Below are 21,337 nucleotides of genomic sequence, written 5' to 3' on the forward strand. Positions count from 1 at the left end.
CGGGCAGTGTGGCCTGCGTGGAGGGGAGGGAGCCAGCAGAGGGCTTGCAGGCTTCCGGAGGCCCAGCAGCACTCATGTCCAGGAGGACCGGGGGACCCCAGTGTCCATCAGATGCCCCTGAGTTTCCGAGCGGCACCCACACGCATCGGCGGAAAGGCTGCACCCAGGCTGCCAGCCCCAGGGCTGGGGCCAGATGTGCAGGCCTAGGCGAGGTACGAGGGTGGCATGCTGAGCACTGGGCTCTGAGGACCCTGACGGCCCCTCGACACCTGACACACAAAGCCTGAACACGTGGCACTGGAGGTGGCAGGCCACTGGCCTGGCGATGGACGGCTTGGAGTGCATGCGGCGTGCGCGGACGGGGGACGTTTCTCAGTGTGGAAAATGCCGGGGCCGACTGGAGGTGTCACAGGGAGCCTGCCCTGCGCACCCCCATCGTCGCACATGGAGGCGAACGTGCTGAAGAGGGGCGCTCGGTGCCGTGGCCCCTTCCACCCGGGTGGCAGGTCTGCATGCGGCAGGCTCCCGGGGGCACTCACCTCCATCTCCGAGCTGTGGGCGTGCACCTTCTGCACCAGGTCCTCAGCCTCGCGCATGCGCCGGGTGAGCTGGGGCGAGTACTCGGCTGGGGTCAGCTCGCTGTCGTAGGACCCCAGGATGGCGCGCATGCCGTCCCGCTCCTGTGGGCAGAGGGCAGGTGGTCAGGCCCAGGTGGGAAATGGGTGGTGACCTGGCACTAGAGGGACACGTGTGATGGAAGGCAGGGCAGGAGAATGGGCTCAGGATCGAGCTCGGGGAGCAGACTGTCCGGCGGCAGGGGGCTCCCCAGACAGCTCCTCAGAGTTCACGTTGAACACTCAGCAGCCTCGACTCGGACAGGCCAACGAGCCTGGCTGGGACCTCGCCGCCTGAAGGGGCGGCGTCCGCATGTCGGCACGCGCCCTGGCCACCAGGCCTTGTGCTGCAGTGGTCTGCTGTGTCCCCAAGCTGGGCCGGTCTCTAGCCAGTATCCTGGGTTAGTGACTTCCTGAGTCTCATCAAACTGGCTGAGGAAAACACCTGTTGGTGCTGGGAAGTGGTTTGAGCATCTTGCCTCCTGTGACTCCTGACCTTAAGCCCAGGAACACTCAGAGCGAGCTTCCGGAAAGGGGAGATCTGTGTAGCATGCAGGCAGCAGGTGTCCTGATGGGGCCGAGACCCAGCACTCTTTGAGGGGTCCCGATCCCTGCTAAGATGGCTCTGGCTTCAGCAAGCTCATGGGAAGCCTGCGGCCACAGTCCAGGCAAACATGCACAGCCTCCCCTGGAGCCAGCACAGCCCAGGAGGGAGAGGTGTGTCTGGGAGACCCGCCGGGCCAGCCTCGTCATGAGCCTCGGCTTCCTGATGAACGAGGTGGTGACCAGCTGATCTCAGAGGACAGTGGTGACAGCAGTGCCCCTACAGATGCAGCGGCCAGCGCACTACCCCATGGATGAGGCCGGCACGTGGCCACAGAGCGACCGCATCTGCGTCACAGAGAGCCCTGTGTGTTATCTGCGGGTGCACCCCCTCCAGCAGACGCCCCTGGGGCCCCGGCCCAGCTTTGCTCCAGGCCGCCCAGGGCAGGCATCCGGGTGGGTGGCAGCCCGCAGCAGCACTGTCGCAGAGGCAAACGCACAGAGCCGGGAGACCCCGGGCGCCCCCGAGCCGTAGGGCTGAGGTCCCCCTCCACTCGGCAGTCTCTAGGGTGGTGCTGCCATGACACAAGGCCTGTCTGTGCCCCCGGGGGACTTGTCCCAGCTGCTCCGCTCCAAGCATTGATACCGTCCCCACCCTGCCCAAACCCTCCCTTCTAGGGTGAGCCTGGGGGATGCGGATGGCAAGACCCCCGCGTTCACCGCTGAGAGCCCGTCGGCCCTTCACCGCCAAGCTTCGTCCCTCACGAGCCTCAGGCTCAGTCGTCCCCCAGCGTGGACTTCTAATTAGTCGATGACAAAACAATTCAATAAGTGAGAAATTAAAGTTATAGATCCAATGGGAACTGGTCACGTATCTGTGAAAATGTTTCCGCGGAAGGTTTATCGAGCGTCATGGTTTTATTGAAGTTCTCTATCTTCCTACTGACTTTCATGGCTCCCAGCTGGTTTCCGGTTCTCGCCACTGGAGCGCGAGGCCAGGGGAGGCCAGGGCAGGGTTTCCCGCCATAAGCAGGCAGCGACTGTCTCTGTCACTGGCCGGCAGATCTCCACGCACTGCCCACACACACACACTCCCCCTGCCACAGCTCCGGGCAGCAGGCGGGCAGCGAGGAAAACCTAACGTCCAAAGTGTGTTGTTTGTGCCTTTCAGAGGAACCGTTTTGTCATTAGCGGTGCAAGAGCGGGGACTGTGCTGGTCTGACTGGACAGCGCCTTTGTAACGGCTAAATCCACCTGCGCAAAGTTCGCTCCGTTTCCACTTGAGCAAGTGCCGGCGACTCTCGGCGGAGCGGACAGGCGCCCAGGCTGCGGCGGGGGCCGTGAGACTCGGAAGGGTGGGCACGACGGCAGAGTCGGGCCCTACGCTCCTTAAAGGCTCTTTATCAGGGACGGGGGTTTTCTGCACACGTGGCCGATGTCGGCCCTTTTGTGGCCAGGGAAGTCCAGCAGCTCTGCGTGAAGAGGCAAAGCTGTGGACGGGGAGGACAGCGTTCCAGGACTGCAGGGCACGAGAAGCGGGACGTGGAAAGGTGGGGCTTCTCGCCTGTGCGTGATGACCCTCCGCGGGCCAGTCCTGCATACTCCCGCTCATGGGTGGCTTCCCGCTGCTCCCAGCCCTGACAGGCCCCCGACAGCAGTGGCAGAAGAGCCCCGCGACCGGCCCCTGCTGAAGGCATCACGAGGGCCGCCAGGGGCCTCCGGCCACCTGGGACCTGCTTCACGCCTTCCGTCCTCCACTCCCTCCCTAGCCCAAACCTGGGTGTGAGTGTGCAGGGACCCCGTGCGGGCTGGGCTGGGGTGGGGAAAGCTGAGATGCGGGCCTCCAGCAGGGGTCCGGAGGACCAGGCCTGCACCCTCCTGAGTCCCGGAGAGGATGTACAGACACCAGAGGTCCCCGGGGGAAGACCGAGGGTCCCAGGGGCTCCTGGAAGGGCGTGCTTTCTGCTGGGGCACGGCTGGGGAAGGGCCCTCTGACCGGAGAGAGTGGCCTGAGCCAGCACCCGGTGCACCCTCGCAAGAGAGCAGCAGAGACCAGCAGTAGCAGCAGCAGCTGGCCCTCCAAGGTGAGGTGATGGACACTGAGCTCTGAAGTGCAGCCCGAGACACGCTGAGTCCCACGGGAGGAGACAGACGCGCACCCCACACAGAGGCTGCAGAAGAACACGGGGGGCTGGGGTGCTCCCTGGGCCACGGGTGCTTCTGCACACACCACTGCGACACTCGGGGACACCCAGCCCTCGGGTCTGCCGTCTGGCTGGATATTTACGACACTGCCTGATGGCAGGTGCCCTTCTTCAGGAAAAGCCCGCGACTTCGAGCCTGGGGCCCTGGCGTGGGAGAAACAGAGGGCAGAAGAGCAGGATGGCCACGAGGACGCGGACGCGGACGAGGACGCTCAGCCACGGCACCCAGGGCCTGGCGCAGGGACGGCCACTGCCTAGAGGCGGCGTGGAGCCCACGAAGGGAACACCCAGATGGGAGCTCAGCCCCCGAAGGGGACGTCGCTGAGCACCGGGACTGTGCCTCCTGCCCTGCCCCAACCCTGCCTTCTCACGGATGAGCTGTGTGACCGCAGGGAAAACAACTGGCCTCCCTGAGCCTCAGAGTGCTCGACAGTGCCACAGGGAGAGCGAAGAAGCCCCGGGGTCACTGCGAAGTTCAAATGCAGTACTGCACGCGAAGCACTTCAGCCGGAGCTGGGCGCTCATGAGGCTTAGCTCAAGGGGCACTGGCGGCCGTGGCTGCCACTGCTGTTCCGTGAACATTCTCACAGTTTCTCCTGCTCACGTGACGACCACGCCTGCTTGGGACGGTGGCAGGACAGGCAGCAGAAAGGACAGGGAAAGGCCAGCCTCTCCTGCCGCCTGGCGCACCCCCACTTCGGAAGCCCCTGTCCCGGTGAGGCTGGTGGGACACGCAGGGACCTGTGCACCCACTTCTCAGGGAAAGGGACACGTCGGAGTGACAAAGGCCCGCCCGGCGTCCCACCGCGTGTGCTGGCGGCACACACGCCACCAGGGAGGAGCCCGGCTTACTACCCCAGCCCCCAGAACGAGGCGGCACCCTCACCAACGCTTTATCCTGCCACCTGCCTCCCAGCCTCCGCCACCGCAGCCGCTGGCCTGATTCTGTCCCCGCCAGCCGCTCGAGCCCGCGCCCACTCGGGCTGCACAGCAGTGTCCCCGCAGCCCCTCCTCGCCGCTCGCCTGTGCCAGGGCCCAGCCCCACAGGCGCCGCCCCCTCCGTCCCCACGGTCCTTTCCTTTCCTTTTCGTTTAAGACACGGAGATGCTGCTCTGTTCCCGCCGCTCTGCTGCCAGCCTGTCCCCTTCCTACCCCGATGCCAGGGAGCCGTGCCTGACCCAAAGCCCCACGTTACAGACAGAAGCCAGCGACACAGGACCCTGAAGAGGCGGGAACCCCCGGCTGCGAGGGCTTCCTGGGCCGCTGCCCTCCATGCCTCGCCTCCTGCAGCTCTGGGAGCTGTAAGCAGACACCTGCCAGCGGCTGCAGGCCAGCCGAGGACGTCTGGCTCACGGGGTCAGAAGCTCCGACAGGGGACCTGGGGACGGAGGCCGAAGGTGAGATGCCACACCTGACGACATCGCCCCGACCCCAGAGCCAGGACGAGCTGCCCAGTCCGGAGTCCCTGGAGGACAGACCTGTCGTCCCCCACAGCCATGTCCTGGCCAGGCTGCCCCCTCATGGGGACACGCTGAGTGTCACCTAGCGTAATCCTGACCTGCGGACCCCGAGACCCTCGAAAAGACCTTGGTCACTTATTTCCGGCCACAGCCTCCTGGCTCTCTGGGCCCCGCCAGCAAGGCTGAGAGGCACGCGAGGCAGGATGGGAAAGTGGGCAAAACTGCGGGAAAAGCCCAGCGGGGAAAGGGCGGGGCAGCGACCAGGAAGCAGCGCGTGGGTTTCCAGAACTGGGAAGAAACACCCGCTGTCCCATTTAGAGGCCATTGGAGGTTCCAAAAGTGTGTGGGGGGGGGCACGGTGGACCCTACCACCCGGCACACTTGTCACAGACGGGGGCTGACGTGACGTGGCTGTGGCAGTGAGTGGGGGACGGCGGGCCGAACTTCACGGTGCCCGACAGGAGGCGCAAGTCGACTGCTCGCCAGCCTCACGGGTTCTCCAGGTGGACGGGCACAGGGCACGTCACGAAGACGTGGGCACGGAGCAAAGGTCTGAGAAACAGGGAGACCGAGTGAGCGACCACAGCCGCGAGACCGTGCACGCCTGTCACGCGGGTGGGACGGCTCACCGGCTCCGAACAGCCCCTCGCACGCTTGACGACACCCAGACAGGTGACCTCGAACAGCACGGGTCTGAGCTGTGTGGGCGTCTCGTCCAGACGCGGACCTTAGGTGAACCCATGCAGCTCACCTGCACCGTTCGAGGTCACCTGTATTTAAATACCTACAAGGATATAAAAGAAAATTAACAGAGAATCAGGTGAAGAAGAGGACACCAATCGTTTTTTAAAGTCACACAAGCGCACACACAGGTGTGCCCACATACACACTGTCTGTGCAAGCACACACGAGGAACTTGGCTGTCCCCGGGCGTCTGGCCGGAGGGCAGAGCAGAAGCTGTACTTCTCCCTGTAGACTCTTGATGACCCTTCCGTCTTCTCACATGTGTTATATTATTCACTGAATATGTCATCTATTGAAAATGTGCAAGTGAAAAGTAAAAATTAAAAAAATAGAACTCAAATATAATAAAAGCATTTAAGGGAACCCTGGAGCTTTAAACGGCTCTGGAGGGGGTTAAAGACATCGTTACCCATCCACTACATGACACACACACGGAAACCACTAAAAGAAGAAAAATAGAGAAAAGAGAGAAAAAAGCAACAACATGAGAAAAAGCTCCAATAACTCCAAAAGGAGGCAAGCAGAGGAGGAAGTAACAAAAAATGAGACTAATAAAAAAGTATTAAGTAAGATGGAAGAAATTAAATGAAATAAATCCAAAGAATAAACAACATAAATTACCGAAACGTTCCAATAACGAGACGAGGATGATCATGTTGCATAGAGAAAAATAAGTAGCAGCTGCAGGAGACTCAGAGTGAGCATCGCGCAGAAGCAGTGACAGGGAAGCCGCAGCCGTCAGACAGGACGAGGGCAGCGGGTTCCACCGCAGGCGACGTGCGTGCCACGCGGCAGGACAGGGTTCAGTGAGGACGGCATACGGGTTTTACACGTGTACGAAGACAAAAAACAGAAAGCAAATACTGATAAAACGGCAAGATTTTAATATGTCTCTAAGAATAATTGATAGATCGAGCAACTAAATAAAATGAAAATTCCAAATAGCACTGTTAATTTATCTAAAAGATATTTACAGAAAACTCCCAAACAACTTGGGGTAACACACTGTTTTTCGGCACACAGAGAACACTCAGGAAAATGAAGCAAATTCCATAACATAAAACACATCTCCACAAATTTCAAATGAGATACGATTCAGAACGAATTCTTAAACTAAAAGGTGATTAGATGAGAAATCAATTCAAAAAAGATTACTAAGAAAACCCAATACGTTTACGAATTTAAAAACATACTTCAAATAACAATAGGTTGACTGAAAGACCATAAAGGAAGTGCGATGACACAGAGCTGCGCGATGAGGACACATACCGGAGCTAGTGCGGTCGCTGTGACAACACCTCGACCTTCCGTTAATGCTCTACTTCAACGAAAAGGCATCTATAAGAAACGCCGAGCTACACCCCCCGTACCCTGCACATACCAGGCGCGCACGCCCCAGGACGCGCCGTGCACACGTGCACCCGCACGCCGAAGCGCACGACTGCCACCATGCAAGAAAAAGGAGCTGAGAAGGAAACGCAGATTCAGTGTTTACATCGGAAAACCGAAAAGCTGACCCTCGATGAGCGAACAAGCCAGCCTAGAAACAGTAATAAAACAACACGCGCAAACGGCATGAGAACGAAAATGATAAAGACGGGACAAAGGAATGAACAGAAGACAAAGCCCGTGATGTGTCGACAGAAACAGCCCAAACTGAAACGTAGAGAGAAAAGTGGAGCACACGTGGGATGTCCGAGGACGGCGGGACGATCTCGGGGGTGAGGGGCGACTCCGAGAGCGGCAGAGGTAAAGTGAGGGCGGGACGAGGAAATACAGGAAGTAATAATGGCTGAGATTTTCCCAAACTAATGACAGTTGCGAGACCACAGGGCCCAGACCCGCACGAGTGAGATGAGAATGGAGGAAAATACTTCAGAGTTAAAAGCGAAAACCCACCAACCTGGAATTCTGCATCCAGTGAAATTCTCTTCAAAGATAAAGGACAAATAAAGACTTCCATAGACCAAAAAAAATTGTACTTGTTGGCAGTACCCTTGCCCTACAAGAGACAGTGAAAGGGGCTCTCCAGAGAGAAGCCAAGTGACAGAGGCCAGAAAGCCAGCTGTGCATAAAGGAAGGAGCTTCAGAGAAGGAATGAAAAAAGGGTAAAACGGAACCTGTTACTTTCATGACTGACCTAACATCAGTGCTCAGAGCGAAACACGACGATGCGGTGGAGGGTTACAGGGGTCAGTGGGTGAACCACGGCGACGGCTCAAGGGCCATGAGGGAGGCCTGGAGGGTGCTCCGCTCCCCACGAAATGTACAGTGTTATTTGGAAGGGGACTTAGATTAGTTTTAAATGTGTACTGTGAACTCTAGGACAATCATTAAAAAAGTTTTTTTTAAGAAGTAAAATTCATGCGACAGAAAAAGCAATTAAATAATACAAAATGCTCAATTAAAACCAAATAAGCAGAAAGAGAAGGGAAGATTAAAAAAAGAAAGAAAAAGTACCCAAATAGAAAAGGGCAGTAAACATCATAGATACTAAACAAACTATGTCAATAATCATTTTAAATGTGAATGACCTAAAAACGCCTATTAAAAGAGACTGTCAAAGTGAATTAAAAAAACAAGATCCAATTACATGTTGTCCGTAAGTAATTTTAAACATAAAAACATGTAAAAGTTAAGGGACAGAGAAACCGATGCCATGCTGACTGACGTCAATCAGAAGAGAGCTGGGGTGGCTTCAGAAATCCCAGGCAAAGCAGACTTCAGGACCAGGTGGGTGTCAGCGATAAAGAGGGACACCACGCAGTGATAAAGGGGCCGACACCCCAGGAAGACACGACAACCCCGACAAGAGAGGGTCAAAGCACGTGAGCCGAAGCTGCTAGAACCGTGAAGACAGGTCCCTCCCCCCCCAGCCCCCCCCCCATGCAGCTGAAGACTTCCGCGCCCCACCACAGACTGGCAGGCTCAGCGGCAGAAATCCAGCAAGGGTGTAGCTGGACCAAACAGCACCATCAGCCAACAGGACCCGGCTGACACGGATGAGATGCTTAGCAGCGGCAGCAGGGCACACACCCGGCTCAGGCCCCCATACCACAAACCTGGGACAGGCCACCTCCCGGCCATTACACACACCGGACACATCCCAGAACAGAAGCCATGCAAAGGGAGCCCTCCGAGCCCACTGGAACCAGAACTGGGAGATCAAAAAAGCCAAAACCCGGTTCTTTGACAAGATCGACAAAACTGATAAACCTCTAGCAGGCTAATGGGGGAGGCGGGGAATCACTAATATCAGAAGTGAGAGGGGCCCTCGCTACTAACCCATGGACATAACATCCGAGTAGGCCTAGACCCATCAAAGAAACTGAGTTAATAATCAATAATCTGCCTAAAAAGAAAGTACCAGGCTCAGAGGGTTTCACTAGTGAATTCCACCAAATAGTTTAGCAAGAGACTGCACCAACCCTCCACAAGCCCGTCCAGGACACGGAGTGGTCACGCACGCATTCTCGCAAGATGCTGCAACGGCCGAGGCACACACTCTGCGTTAGTCAATGCCCAGACACCTGGGCAACAGTGACCCTTAATGCGACCGCGGGCCTTGGCTGGTGACTCTGGTCAGCGCTGGTCCCAAAACTGTGTGAACGCACGACCCTGCCACAGGGTGTCCAGGGAGGCCAGACACGGGAGCTCCACGCCATCTCCTCCAGCGCTGTCAACTAACACTGTTCCCAAAGTGCGTTCATTAAAAAAAATAATTTTAGAAAGAAAAGAACATGCGCATAACCCTACCCAAAACAAACAGCGAACCCCACGAGCGGTGTGGGGTGAACGCGACGTGGGGACGCCAGCTCGCTTTGCGGGACTCAGCGGAAGTCAGAGGGCAGCAGGAACCTCGAGGGCTGCGGCGGGCGGCTGCCGACCTGGGCCTGTGCCCCCCAAGACGGTCCTCAAAATAAACATCCGAATAAATGTCCTTTCACGCCAAAAAAAAGCTAAAATAATTCCTCACCGTGAGACACCCCAAAGTAAATACGAAAGGGTATTCTGCAGGCAGAGGTGACCCGGATGGACATGAGAGATGATACAGCTGGTAACAAGAGCAATGAAGAGCAATAAACGAATATGCATAAATGTGAATGACGTATCGAAACAACAGTAACAAGAACATCTTTCCAATCTGCGTGCGTGTGTGTGAGAGACAGAGACAGACAGACAGACAGACACACCTAACACTGACGGCCTGCACATGGAGTAAAAGGGAAATCGTGCAAGGGGTTTAAGGCCCCGACCATCTGAAAGAAAGATAAAGAGTCTGTTACAATCACCAAAATAGATACTAAAAAGTTACATAAAAGCACACAGTAAAACTGCAAGACAATAAGGAGGGGGAAATGGTTGATCCTACAAGGGAGGATAAAAAGAAAGAAAACAGAACTCAAGCAGAAGGCAAACAGTACGACAGCTAACTTAAATGCAAATCTGTCATTAATTTCATTAAATGTAACTAAATTAGGTATTTCAACTAAACAAAGATTTTCAGATTTAATAAAAATACAAAATCTATCTCTAACTTCTATATGAGACACATCTATAATAAAAAAATGAAAGTTTCAAGATGAAATGAAAAGACAGGTACGAAAGCTGAAAAAAGGGAGCTGATCTATCTATATCAACATCGCACAAAGGAGAGTTACAGATAAGGGATACCGCATAATGATAAAAGGCTGAATGGACCAGGAAGACGATTTTCAATGTACATGGGCCTAATAAAATAGTATTCGAAGATATACTGCAATAATTGACAAAATTAAAAGGAGAAATAGACAAACTCACAACCAAACTGGGAAATTTCGATATAACTCTCTCAGGATCTGAGAGAAAAAGACAAATATCACCAAAGATATAGAAAACGTGAACAGTGAGATTAACAACTCATATATATTTAGACAACACTGCATCCAACGACTGCAGAATACATATAATTTCAAGTGTGTGTGTGCCATTTACAAAAACTGACTTGTTACGGGATTGTAAAGCAAGTCTCAGCGAATTTCGAACGACTGATGGCATTCACAGAATGGTCTCTGAACATAACAAAATTAAGCCATAAATCAAAAATTAGACAGAAAATCAAAAATGTTTAAAAATTAAGTAATGTATTTGGGAATAAGCTATTGGTCAAAATAAAAACCACAATGGAATCACAATAAATATTTTGAATGGGAGAATACAACATATCAAAACTAAGGCATGCATCTAAATTCACAGCCTTAAACGCATACATTAAGAAAAAAAGGATAAAAACCAATCATCTACAGATATAACCCAAAAGTCAGAACAAGAACAACTAAAGTTGAAGAAGGAACTAATAAATATAAAAACAGAATTTAAGAAAACAGAATATACAGTGCAGAATCAACAATACCAAAAGTTGGTTGATTCAAATGACTAACAAAATTAAAATACTGATGAGACAAATCAAGGGAGAGAATAAATAAAAAGATTAAAAAAGAAGACATAAGTACAGCCCATAAAAATATTTTTAAATATAATTGAACTTCACTAATTTAAAAGTTTATATAAAATGGACAATCTGTTTAAAAAAAGCTTACTGAAACTGAATCAAAAAGAAAGAAAATCTGAATCATTTCAAAGCTATCAAAAAATAAATCAAAGCCCCAATTTAAAATCTTCCCAACATGAAACTCTAGGCCCAATTGCTTTCACTGGTGAATTCCGCCAAACCTTTAAGAACACCACTGACTGTACACAAACTATTACAGAGAAACGATAGTTTCCTAACTCGTTTTATAAAGCCAGAAAAACCATGACATCAAACCTGATAAGCACATTATAAGAAATGAAAACTAATTGTCAAAATCTGTTGTAAACACAGATGCAAAATCCCTAAACTACTTATTAGCAAACCAAATAAAGCATTGCTTACAAAGAATAATCCATGGACAAGTCTGCTTATTCTTGAAATGTAAGTTTGGTTTAACATTTGAAAATCGATTAATTTAAATCTCCACATTAAGAGAATAAAAAAAAAAATCATGATCATCCCAATATATGCAAAAAAACATTTGGTTAAAACTCAACATCTATTCATGATTTAAACAAGAAAATAAACAAACAAAAACCCTCTTAGTGAAAGAAAAAAAAGGAGGGAACGAACTTCTTTAACCTGCTGAAGACCCTACACAGAGAAATGTCCTAAGTTTTCCTTCTGAGATTGAGGGGGCAATACGGTAGCTGTCAGCACACGGCATGACAGTGCTGGGGACCCTGAGCAGCAGAGCAAGGCAGGGAAAGGCAAGGGATAAAGATCAAAGGGAAATTGAAAACTATTCTTAGTGGGTGACACACCGAACAAAGAAAATCCAACAGAATTCACAAGAAATTATGAAAATGGGCAAATTTAGCAATGTTGCTGGAATAAAGTCGGTAAAGGCCAGCTGTCCCCATCAACCAGCCAGGCCAGTCAGAAAGAGAAACTTCGGGAAATACACCATTTACAATATCATCACAAAAACTGCACAAGATGCCTACCTAGAAAACGTCATAAAATATCAGTGAGAGCAAATAAGGGCGACCTAGAAACGTGGGCACGTGTGACATGCACATGGGTGAGAAAGTCTGATGTCATAAAGATGTTTAGCCAATGCATTCCCTACGAAAAGCCCGCTGGATTTACTGGTGGACATGATGGCTGAGCTCTAAACTTGGCATGAAAATGCAGTCGTGGACGGCCACGGCTCTGTAAGCAGACGGGGCGGGCTCCTCTGGCCGACAAGGCTTATGAGCGTCTCAGTGATTAGGGCCGTGGGCTGTGGCAGGAAGAGTGAGAAACAGACCACTGAAAGAAGAGTCCAGAAACAGACCGATACCTCCAGCAACCTTCGGTTTTAATGACATAAGCAGCACTGAGGAAGTGGGAGAAGGTGGTCTTTTCTGTAAGTGGCGTCACGTCAGCGGGGAAAATGAAGCTCGTCACAATCCAACAGAGCTCTGCATTGTGAGCTCAAGTGCGAAAAGGCAAAAGGATGAAGAAGGTGATGCTGAAACATACCTCGGGGACCCTGGTGTGGAGGCAGGGCCCTTAAACAGGACACACAGAATGACAGCCAAAAAGGAATTTTAAAATGGATAAATTAGATCTCACTGAAACTAAGGACTTCTGTTAAACAGACTGAAAAACCGCCACAGACAGACGACACCTGCAGTATAATTCCTGACAAAACGCTAGCAATGGAACATAAAAGAAATCTTACAAATCAGAAAGAAAAATGGGCAGTGGACCTGGAGAGGCTTCGCCGAAGTGTAACTCCAAACGGCCGGCGAACACGTCCAGAGGCGTCCGCCCTCGCCGACTCTGGGAACGCAACCCGAAGACACAGTGACACCCCACCCAGCCTGCGACGGCACGCCTTTTGGTGACGGCCACTACTGGTGTGAGCAAGGCGCTGGAGCTCCAGGAACACTCATCACTGCCACTGGGCGTGCCAACCGTCGCCACCGCCTTGGCAAAACTACGAAAATGAGCACGTGCTACACGCCGTGGTCGGCACGTGCACTCCCAGGTGCGAGCACAGACATTCACGCACGTGTGCCCCGGGGACAAAGAATGCTCAGAGCAGTGTTGTTCGGTCACCGCGAAATGAAGAAACTCAGATTCCAAGGACAGAAGATGGAAAAAGCATAATGCGTGGAACTCGCGGAACAAACAGATATACACAGCAAAGGGACCAAATACAGAACATTACACACTCACGGGACGACTCCACCCATGCGCAGTGCAGAAACAGGGGCCGCCGCAATGTGGTGCGTGAATCAGGGTGGCAGTCTCGAGGCGCGGGGAGCAGCAGCCGAGGAGGCAAGGGAGCGGGGTGCTGGGGTGCCCCAGCCATCCGTCTCCGAGGGGGTGGCACAGATGGGTCAACTTTATCGCGACTCAGTTGCTCTGGGGTCAGAGCATGTTTCACAGATGTTTTTCAAACTCCAAGGAAGAGCTGGGAAAAGTATTTCTTACAAAAGACAGTCTGTGCTTTCAGAAGCACAGCTACGCTCGTCAGAAACGCACGCAGACCAACGCGCCGACTCTGCGGGTCCAGGCGGACTCGCTGCATGGGACGCGTGTGGGAGGGCAGCAGGTGACAGAGGGTTCCAGCTCCACATGGGAGCCCGGGAGGGTCTGAGCATGGAGACGAGCCCAGTGTGGGAGTGGGGTGACGATGAGTGAGATGACAGAGCGGGAGAGGTGACACCTTGCCCCGGGCCGACGTGAGCTCTGGGAAAGGACTGTCACTGCCCGCCGAGAGCCCAGACCTTCCTCCTGAGAAGACTCACTCCACAGGCCTGGGCGCTTCCAGACGGTTCCCCCGAAAATGCCCCTAGGGACACCCCGGGAGCAAGTGGAACCAACGCGCTCAGTGGAGGCGGTGGCCAGGACACAGTCCTGTGTCTGCAAGCCGCCCCAGGAGGGGGATGCAGACAGTGACAACGGCAGAGCGAGGGGCTCACGGCAGCCGCCCACCCACCTTCCACATCCAGACGGACGCGGCACGACCCTGATGACGCCGTTCAGTGCGGGTTTGAGGGAGAAGGCTCTCATGACAAAAGTTTTCGGGGCAGTCAAAACTCATTAACTCCAGTTAACTGGATACCAAGGCCAGTTCAACTGAGATGAGCGACTCAGGATAATTCTAACAGAACGCAATTCTTCTGAGTTCTGTATCGTAACTCCGCAGTGTCGCCAAATGCCTTTCTCGCCTGGCCTTCCTGTGAGTGCACGGCGCCTGCGTGGGCCCACTCGCTCCTGCTGACACACCTGTCCCACGAGGTCCCGCGAGGAACCTGTGCTTGAGGACGCTTCCAAAGCAGATCTGACATCGCCCATGAGGGGACACTGAGGGCAACGGGTTTTTCACCTTCCCTAATGAGCTGGCTTGTTGTCAGCGCCCGCTGCCATGTCTGAACACGGCCATCCTCACAGGTGAGCGGGGTGTACGGCCGCTGGGCCCAGTGCAAATGCCCACAGCACAAGGGCTCCGCCCTTCGCGGCTTTCTCGGGGCCTCCCGCTCCCCGCGTCCGTGACCGCCGCGCTGGCTGTCCTCCCGGCTCCCCCGTCGATACTGGGTACCTCCTCCTCTGCTGCTCTGCATTTTTCATTCCCTGCCTTTCCGTCAGCCTCGTTACAGGTGATCTTATGACGAACACAGCTAGTCTGCTGTTCACCAAACTCATTTCTACTAGGTTACCAGGCTGAGAGCAGCCCGCAAGGGGACAAGGCCACCTGACCTGCAAGGCAGCTTGCGCAGGCTCTGATCTGTGGGGCGTCCTGCCCTGGAGCAGCAGGAGGCTGAGGCAGCCCTCGCAGAGAAGGGCCGGGCTCCATTTCGTTCACCTGCCCTCAACCCACACCAGGCGCCAGGTGCAAAGAACGGCCGGCCGCCCCGCCGGGCACAGCTGTGAGTCACCGGAGGCCCAGGCACCGCCTGCCTGCTTGTGTCATGCCCCCCGCCCGCCCCTCTACCACCGACTCTTAGCCAGGGAGGGTCGGGGATGCTGCTCTGTACTCTCACCAGCAAGCCGTGTTCTTGCAATGCCCACCTCCCGAGAAGAGCCCTGTAGCACCTATCGCAGGAGGAGAGGGAATCGATCGAGAACACCCAGAGCGATCCCACTCAGCTTGCTGCCCGCTCTCCCGCAAGCCCCGCTGCAGCTGTGTGCGCTGGACTGCGCGCCCCGGCCCCGGCCCGGGCGCCGCCTCGGGGAGCTGGCGTTCCGGGGCGATGCGCACGGCAGGAAGGGGCAGGGCTGTGGCCGCCGGGGAGGCATGACGACCCCCTCAGGTCCCCTGGGGGACCACAGGCTGAGAGTGACCGCTGGTGGCCTGGCTCTGTGTGAAGCACGATTTATTGGACAGACACAGGAGAAAAGTTGGTAACGTAGGGACAAGCCAGCTCCGCCAGTCAGAGGGGCCCCTTCCTGTCTAGCCTCAGTTTCCCTACCTGCAAAACAGAAATGAGACAGACGGACTGGGTGGCTACAGTTTAAACCGTGATGCTGCCAAATCTCGGTGGCTTTCTTCACGGAAGCGAAGCCACAGGTGGCAGGTACCCACGTGTCCTCGCCAAGGGGTAGGCTTTGCACTGGCTCGCCTGGTTGCCCCCCAGCTACCACCCGCCAGCCCGCCCAGCCTGGAGCTCAACAGACAGACAGCTGTTCAGCCAGAAAATGAGTGACTCAAGCGTTCAGTCACTCAGTCTCCAGAACCAGCCACAAGGCAGAAGCTGGCACTCACGTTCCAGACGAGGAAATGGCTTACTGAGCTATGTGACTCGCCCGAGGCCATCGACAGTGACAGGCGAGAGCTGACGACAGGCAGGGACGGGCACTCCAAGAGAGGCACACCATACACGCCGGCCCCAGGCCCGCTCTCGGCTGAAGGACCTGCTGAACGCAGACTGCACCGGCGACCCCCAGCCCTCACCGTGCACTGAGGTGCCCGAACTCCGCGTCTCCGCGAAGTGGCTCTCCCTGATTTAGAGGATCCGTCCTCAACTCAGAGGCCAAGCACCAGAGAGGACTCCAGGCGCCGTGACCACCCGACCAGGCAGCGACTTCGACGAGGCCACAGGGAAGCCGTGGCTGCGCCGCGTCCCAGGCCGCCTCTGGACGAGGGTCACGGCGGGGGAGCATCTTGTTCGCCAAGACTTCAGGCTTGGGGTTGGGACACGTGATCATGACAAAAAAAAGAATGCAGGGAAGAGCCCAGTGCAGGCCGGGGGCCTTGGCAGGGGCACGGCATCTGAGCTCGCCGCGGAGCTGGGGCGCACCCCAGCTGCACACCAGGAGGGACAGGTGCTCTAGCAGTGGGGACGGCATGGACGGCTGTGTGCGTGAAGGCACCTCACAGGAAAGACACAGACTGGGCTGTGGGTTGGAGGACTGTCTGAGCCCTGCCTCCCACCTTGTGATGCCACCTCGTGTGCACGTGGGCCCACAGATCTCACCCCCTCCGCCACACCTGGGCTCCCACGGGCAAACCGGTCCACTAGGCTACAGCCACATGCTCACACACGTTGCGCCGGGTACACCTTTCTGATGCCACTGCAAGGTGCCAGGACACCAAACAGCTCACACCCTACGCAACCAATTTCATTCAGTCGTTCCGCAAACGTCCTCAGCTGCCCAGGTCTTGTCTGTCCCGTTCATGTCTCTCCGCCCAACACTTGGAACAGGTATGGGAACGTGGCCGGTCCCACGAGACCTGGCACACCAGGCTGTCAGCCAGTAACTGATGGACGGACAGACGGATGGACCAATGGATGAATGGGTGGATGTATGTATGGATGGATAGGTGATGGATGGTTGGGTGAATGGGGGGTGGATGGATGGATGATGGATAAATGATGGATGGATGGATGGATGGATGGATGGATGGATGGATGGAGAAGAGGGAAGAAGGCAGACGTGAAGGCCATGTAAAAACATGATAGCGCTGTCTCTGGATGAAGCCATCAAGGTCTTTTAAACGTCCTCTTCATACGTTTTGGCAGTTTCCAAATACTCCAAAATATACAGTATTATAACCCAAGACAGAAAAGGCGCCGTGTGTCTGTCAGGGATTACATGCTGTGTGTGTGTCAGGGATTACAAGGCACCCCAGGACACCTCAGCCCGGCCTGCCCACCAGTCTGCAGATGCCAAGCATGAGGCCCAGTGAGGACAGGCAGTCCCTGCTTCCCTCCCAGTACTGCGGCCACTCCCCAAGGGCTCCGGGCTCAGTAGGGGACGGAAGGTCTGCAGGTGAGCCCACAGCCTGTGCCAGCCTTCCGAGGGTACGAGCGCCTGGGTACAGCTGATGGGGAAGGAGACGTGGCGGCCGGAGGAGCTGGTGGGAAAAGGTCGGCCGGTCCAACCTGTTCCAGCCGAACGGCAGCACCGTTCAGCGGCCTCCGCCAGAGGGCACGGGGTCCTCTCCCCTCCCACACAGAAAGCCGCGAGACAGTCTTGTGCAGACGTGTGTGGACGTAAGTTTTCTTTCTTTGGGATGAGCACCCAGAGCGTAGGGCCACGTAGCCACCTTCTGGGTCACAGGGTCACCTTCTCCGCGTCCTCAGCAGCACTGAGTGCTGGCACCATTTTTGCAGCGACACCTCTCGGGGGTCTGCGCTGTCCCTCCCTACTGGCTCATGCCGCTGGCATCCCTTCCCACGTGTGCTCTCCGGACATATCTTTTGCTCATTTTCTAATTAAGACTTTTCACTGACGAGTGCCCAGAGTCCCTTGCGTATTCCAGGTAAGTCTGTCGGAGACGTGGCCTACAGTGACTCTCAGTCTGCACCTTGTCTGTTCACCTCTTACCAGGATCTTCCTTAGAGCAAAGGATTTTCATTTTTAAAGTCCAATTTGTCAAGTTTTCCTTTCACAGATCACACTTTTAATGTCACATCTAAGAACTCTTTGCCTAGATCCTGAAGATTTTCTTTTATTTTTGGAAAAGTGTTTTATACTCTTATGTTCTGCATTTAAGTTTGTGAATAATTTTCAGTTAGTTTTTGTATAAAGTGAGAGGTTTAGATCGAGGTTCACTTTTTTTTGTCTCTGGATGTCCTACTGCTCCGGTACCATTTACTAGAAAGATGCTCCTTCTTCCACTGAATTGCTTTTGCATCTCTCTTGAATATCAGCTGACCCAAAGCAAGCAGGAAGAAAACGGTAAAGATCAGAGCAGAAATAAATTAAATAAAAGTAGAAAAACAATAAAGAAAATCAAATGAGCCAAAAGTTGGTTCTTTGAAAAGATCAATAAAACTGATAAACGGTTAACCTAGACTGACCCAGGAAAAGTGAGAGAAGTTTCAGATTAACGAAGTCAAGAATAAAAAGGGGACAGTACTACTGACGTCACCTAAATAAAAGCGTTAAAAGGGCATACCGTCAACAAGCACGTGCCCAAATCAAATGCCCTAAGCGAAACGAACAACTTCCTAGACACACGCACACTCCCAAAACTGACTCCAGAAGAAATAGAAAACCTGAAGGGACTGGTCCCAAGGACAGGGATGAACTAGCCACCAACGGTCTCTGGGGGTGCTCCCAGCCCAGCCCCCCTCCCCCAGGCGTCCGATGACACCTGCAGCGGCGCCGTCCACGGGTCCTGCGGGCTCTGCCGTTTTTCTTTCAGCGTCTTTCTCCGTTGCTCAGATCGGGCTATTTCTCCTTTTCCATCTCCCAGCCCACTCGTTCTGTCTTCTGTCCCCTCCACTCTACTGCCTCACGGGTCACATTTCTGCTTCAGTCCGGCACTCCCAGTTCTGCCTGAGGCGTTCCGTCTGGCTAGTGCCTGCATCCCCAGCCCTCTGGCTGGAGGGTGCTGGCTTTCCTTCGGGCTCTCTGACTGCACCCTGTGGCATTTCTGGGCTGCCGCCCTCCTCGGCGTGGAGTCTGCGGTAAGATGGAAAACTCACCTGGGTTGTTCCTTGGGTCCCAAAGTCCCCAGCCTCCTCTCTGCGTCCTTCATGTCTGTTTTATACATAGCGTCCATGGTTTCTAGCTGTTGTGTTTAGCAAAAGGAAGCCGGGAAAATATGCCTCCTCCATCCTCCTGAACACAAGCTGCTCCTTGAAATCACGCTTTCGGCGAGTAATCAGCACCGCCGCGGTGTTGGGCACTGAGAGACGCCGCCCTGAGAGGCTGGTTTAGTAATTACTCAGGTGCCCAGCACTGCTCCTGGCTTACCGGCGACGCTCAGCACACACGAATGACAGCAGATGAGGAAAGGCGCCAAGGCGTCTAATTCACCGACGGGTCACTCGACCCTCCCTGCCTGAGGAAGGGAGGATCCATCGAAAACAGTATTATTTCCAGATTGCAAAGGTGCCGTCTACCACCAAGGTGGCCTGCGGCAGGCATGGTGCAGGAGAAAGGAGAAACTAACGCTCCTCCACCAATCTGCCACCAAAGCTCCCCGGGGACACCCGCGCGCCCACAGCAGCAGGTCAGGAAAACAGTCCCCGAGAACAGCTGTGGGGATGGTCTCCACTACCGAGCAGGAGACACACACACGCACGCACACACGCCACCCGAAACCGAAGCCTCCGGGCCACTGGAGCACCTCCCGCCCCGCACCCGCCGTGAACGCTGCTTAAGTCCCCTCTGCACCGCACGCCTCTTCCTCCAGACAGTGGTGGTAAGACCACAGGGCAGCCACCAGCTGACCCGCTGAGGCCGAGCTCCCTTCACCAAAGAAGACAGGCCTTCCGAAAAAGACAGCCATTTACTTAGAAAGTTTGGTTCCTACTTTCTGTGCTCTCTTTATTTATAAAATTGCTTATGCAAATATATTACCATGCATAATGCATTCAATCATGCAGTGTAAGATGTGGCCTTAATGGAGAAAACTCAAGTCAGCCATATAGACAGTGCAGAAAATATTTTTAAAAAGACTGTGCCACTGACTTTCAAATGCATTTGAATCGCGCACCCGCACTATCCGGAGGGACGCAATATAAATACATAAAACAGGGCTCATCTCATTTTCCCACTGCTCCCTCGCAGGGCAGGACTCCTAGAGCTGACACGTCTCCTTCTCAGTGGCAGGGCCTGCATTAGCATGTAAATAGCTGGCAGATACAAGGAAATGAAAGCAAGAACGAGCTCTTTAATTAACTTTAATCCTCTGAAAAGCCACAGCACAATCTGCTCCAACAGCTCGCCCGGGCCCTCATCAGAGGCCCTCGCTGCGGCCTGGGGAGCTCTGCCAGGCCAGCATTGAGGGGGTGGCTGGGAAGGGCCAGCTTGGCAAAGCGACATCAGGGTGTCTAGCCCACAAAGTGCTGTCCATGACCGTCACCCGGCATTCTGGGCCACTCCAGAGCTAAGCCTGGCCTGGCTAGAGGAGGGGGCAGGGCTGGTTGGGTTCACGCCTGCTCAGCATTGTTCCTGGTCACAGCCAGGCCTCACACACAGCTTTAAAGTCTCTAAATAAATCAGTTCCACTGCCTAGCCTTTGCCAGTGATTTTTATTAAGCTCCAGTCAAAGAAATATTGCTGGCGACAGGACCTGAAGGTAGGTCCTGGCCTTATTCCCAAAGGCGGGCCTCAGGGAGCTCCCAGGTCAGCGTACCTGGCTGTTTCCTGCTCTCCAACACCCACGCTGCCCACACAGCAATGGTCTGTGCCCGTGGTCACTGAGGCACAGATGAACGAGGCCAAGGAGGACTGGCAGATGCCCCATGCCTCACTCTGCAGGCGACAGGGAGCTGGAGGTGGCTATGGGCTGAGAGGTAGCGTGGGTGTCGCCAGGATTCCGGCACAGCACTGAGAGCACACGGAGCAGGGCTCGTGGGGGTACCCCATGGGGGTGGCCCGTGGCCACAGTGTGGCAGCGCGGAGGAGGAAGGGTCCAAGGTCGGCGCGAGTGGTGAGCCAACAGGAAGGGCGAGCGGGAGCCGTGGGAAATAAAGAGAGCCGTGGCGAACGCTCGCCGAGCAGGTCCTGCGCCTGCCGGCTGCACTGAGAAGGGGCTGCTGCTGGCTCATTTCCTCGCCCCCCACCCACGACCCCAAGGCGGTGCCTTAAAACCGCTGCTGTCTCTACTGAGGACAGAGCTGTGGACAGAGCCAGGGAGTAGCCAGGCCACGTGGCGGTGACTGCTGGGCCCAGGACTTGAGCACCCACCCTCTGGCTCCATCCCCCGGGCCGGGGACCGGTACTGGTCAGTGGCCTGTTAGGAACCGGGCTGCACAGCAGGAGGTGAGCGGCGGGTGAATGAGTGACGCTTCATCTGTATCT

General features: G+C 54.5%; 1 protein-coding gene across 9 annotated transcripts in view; it reads right to left on the reverse strand.

The window, feature by feature from the left end:
- The window catches only part of MAD1L1 (mitotic arrest deficient 1 like 1), a 243,216-nt gene that overhangs the window by 89,630 nt on the left and 132,249 nt on the right, over nt 1-21,337 (reverse strand). For all 9 annotated transcript variants that reach the window (XR_005656530.1, XR_005656529.1, XM_039879516.1 and 6 more), the window contains one exon: nt 540-680. Coding sequence is in view for 7 of the 9 variants with exons in the window: in XM_039879516.1 (XP_039735450.1) it covers nt 540-680 (141 nt within the window). In the remaining 2 variants the exon portion in view is untranslated. The remainder of the gene's footprint in view (nt 1-539; nt 681-21,337) is intronic.

Source organism: Pteropus medius, unplaced genomic scaffold, assembly GCF_902729225.1.
Source record: "Pteropus medius unplaced genomic scaffold, Ma_sr-lr_union100, whole genome shotgun sequence".
NCBI lineage: Eukaryota > Metazoa > Chordata > Mammalia > Chiroptera > Pteropodidae > Pteropus > Pteropus medius.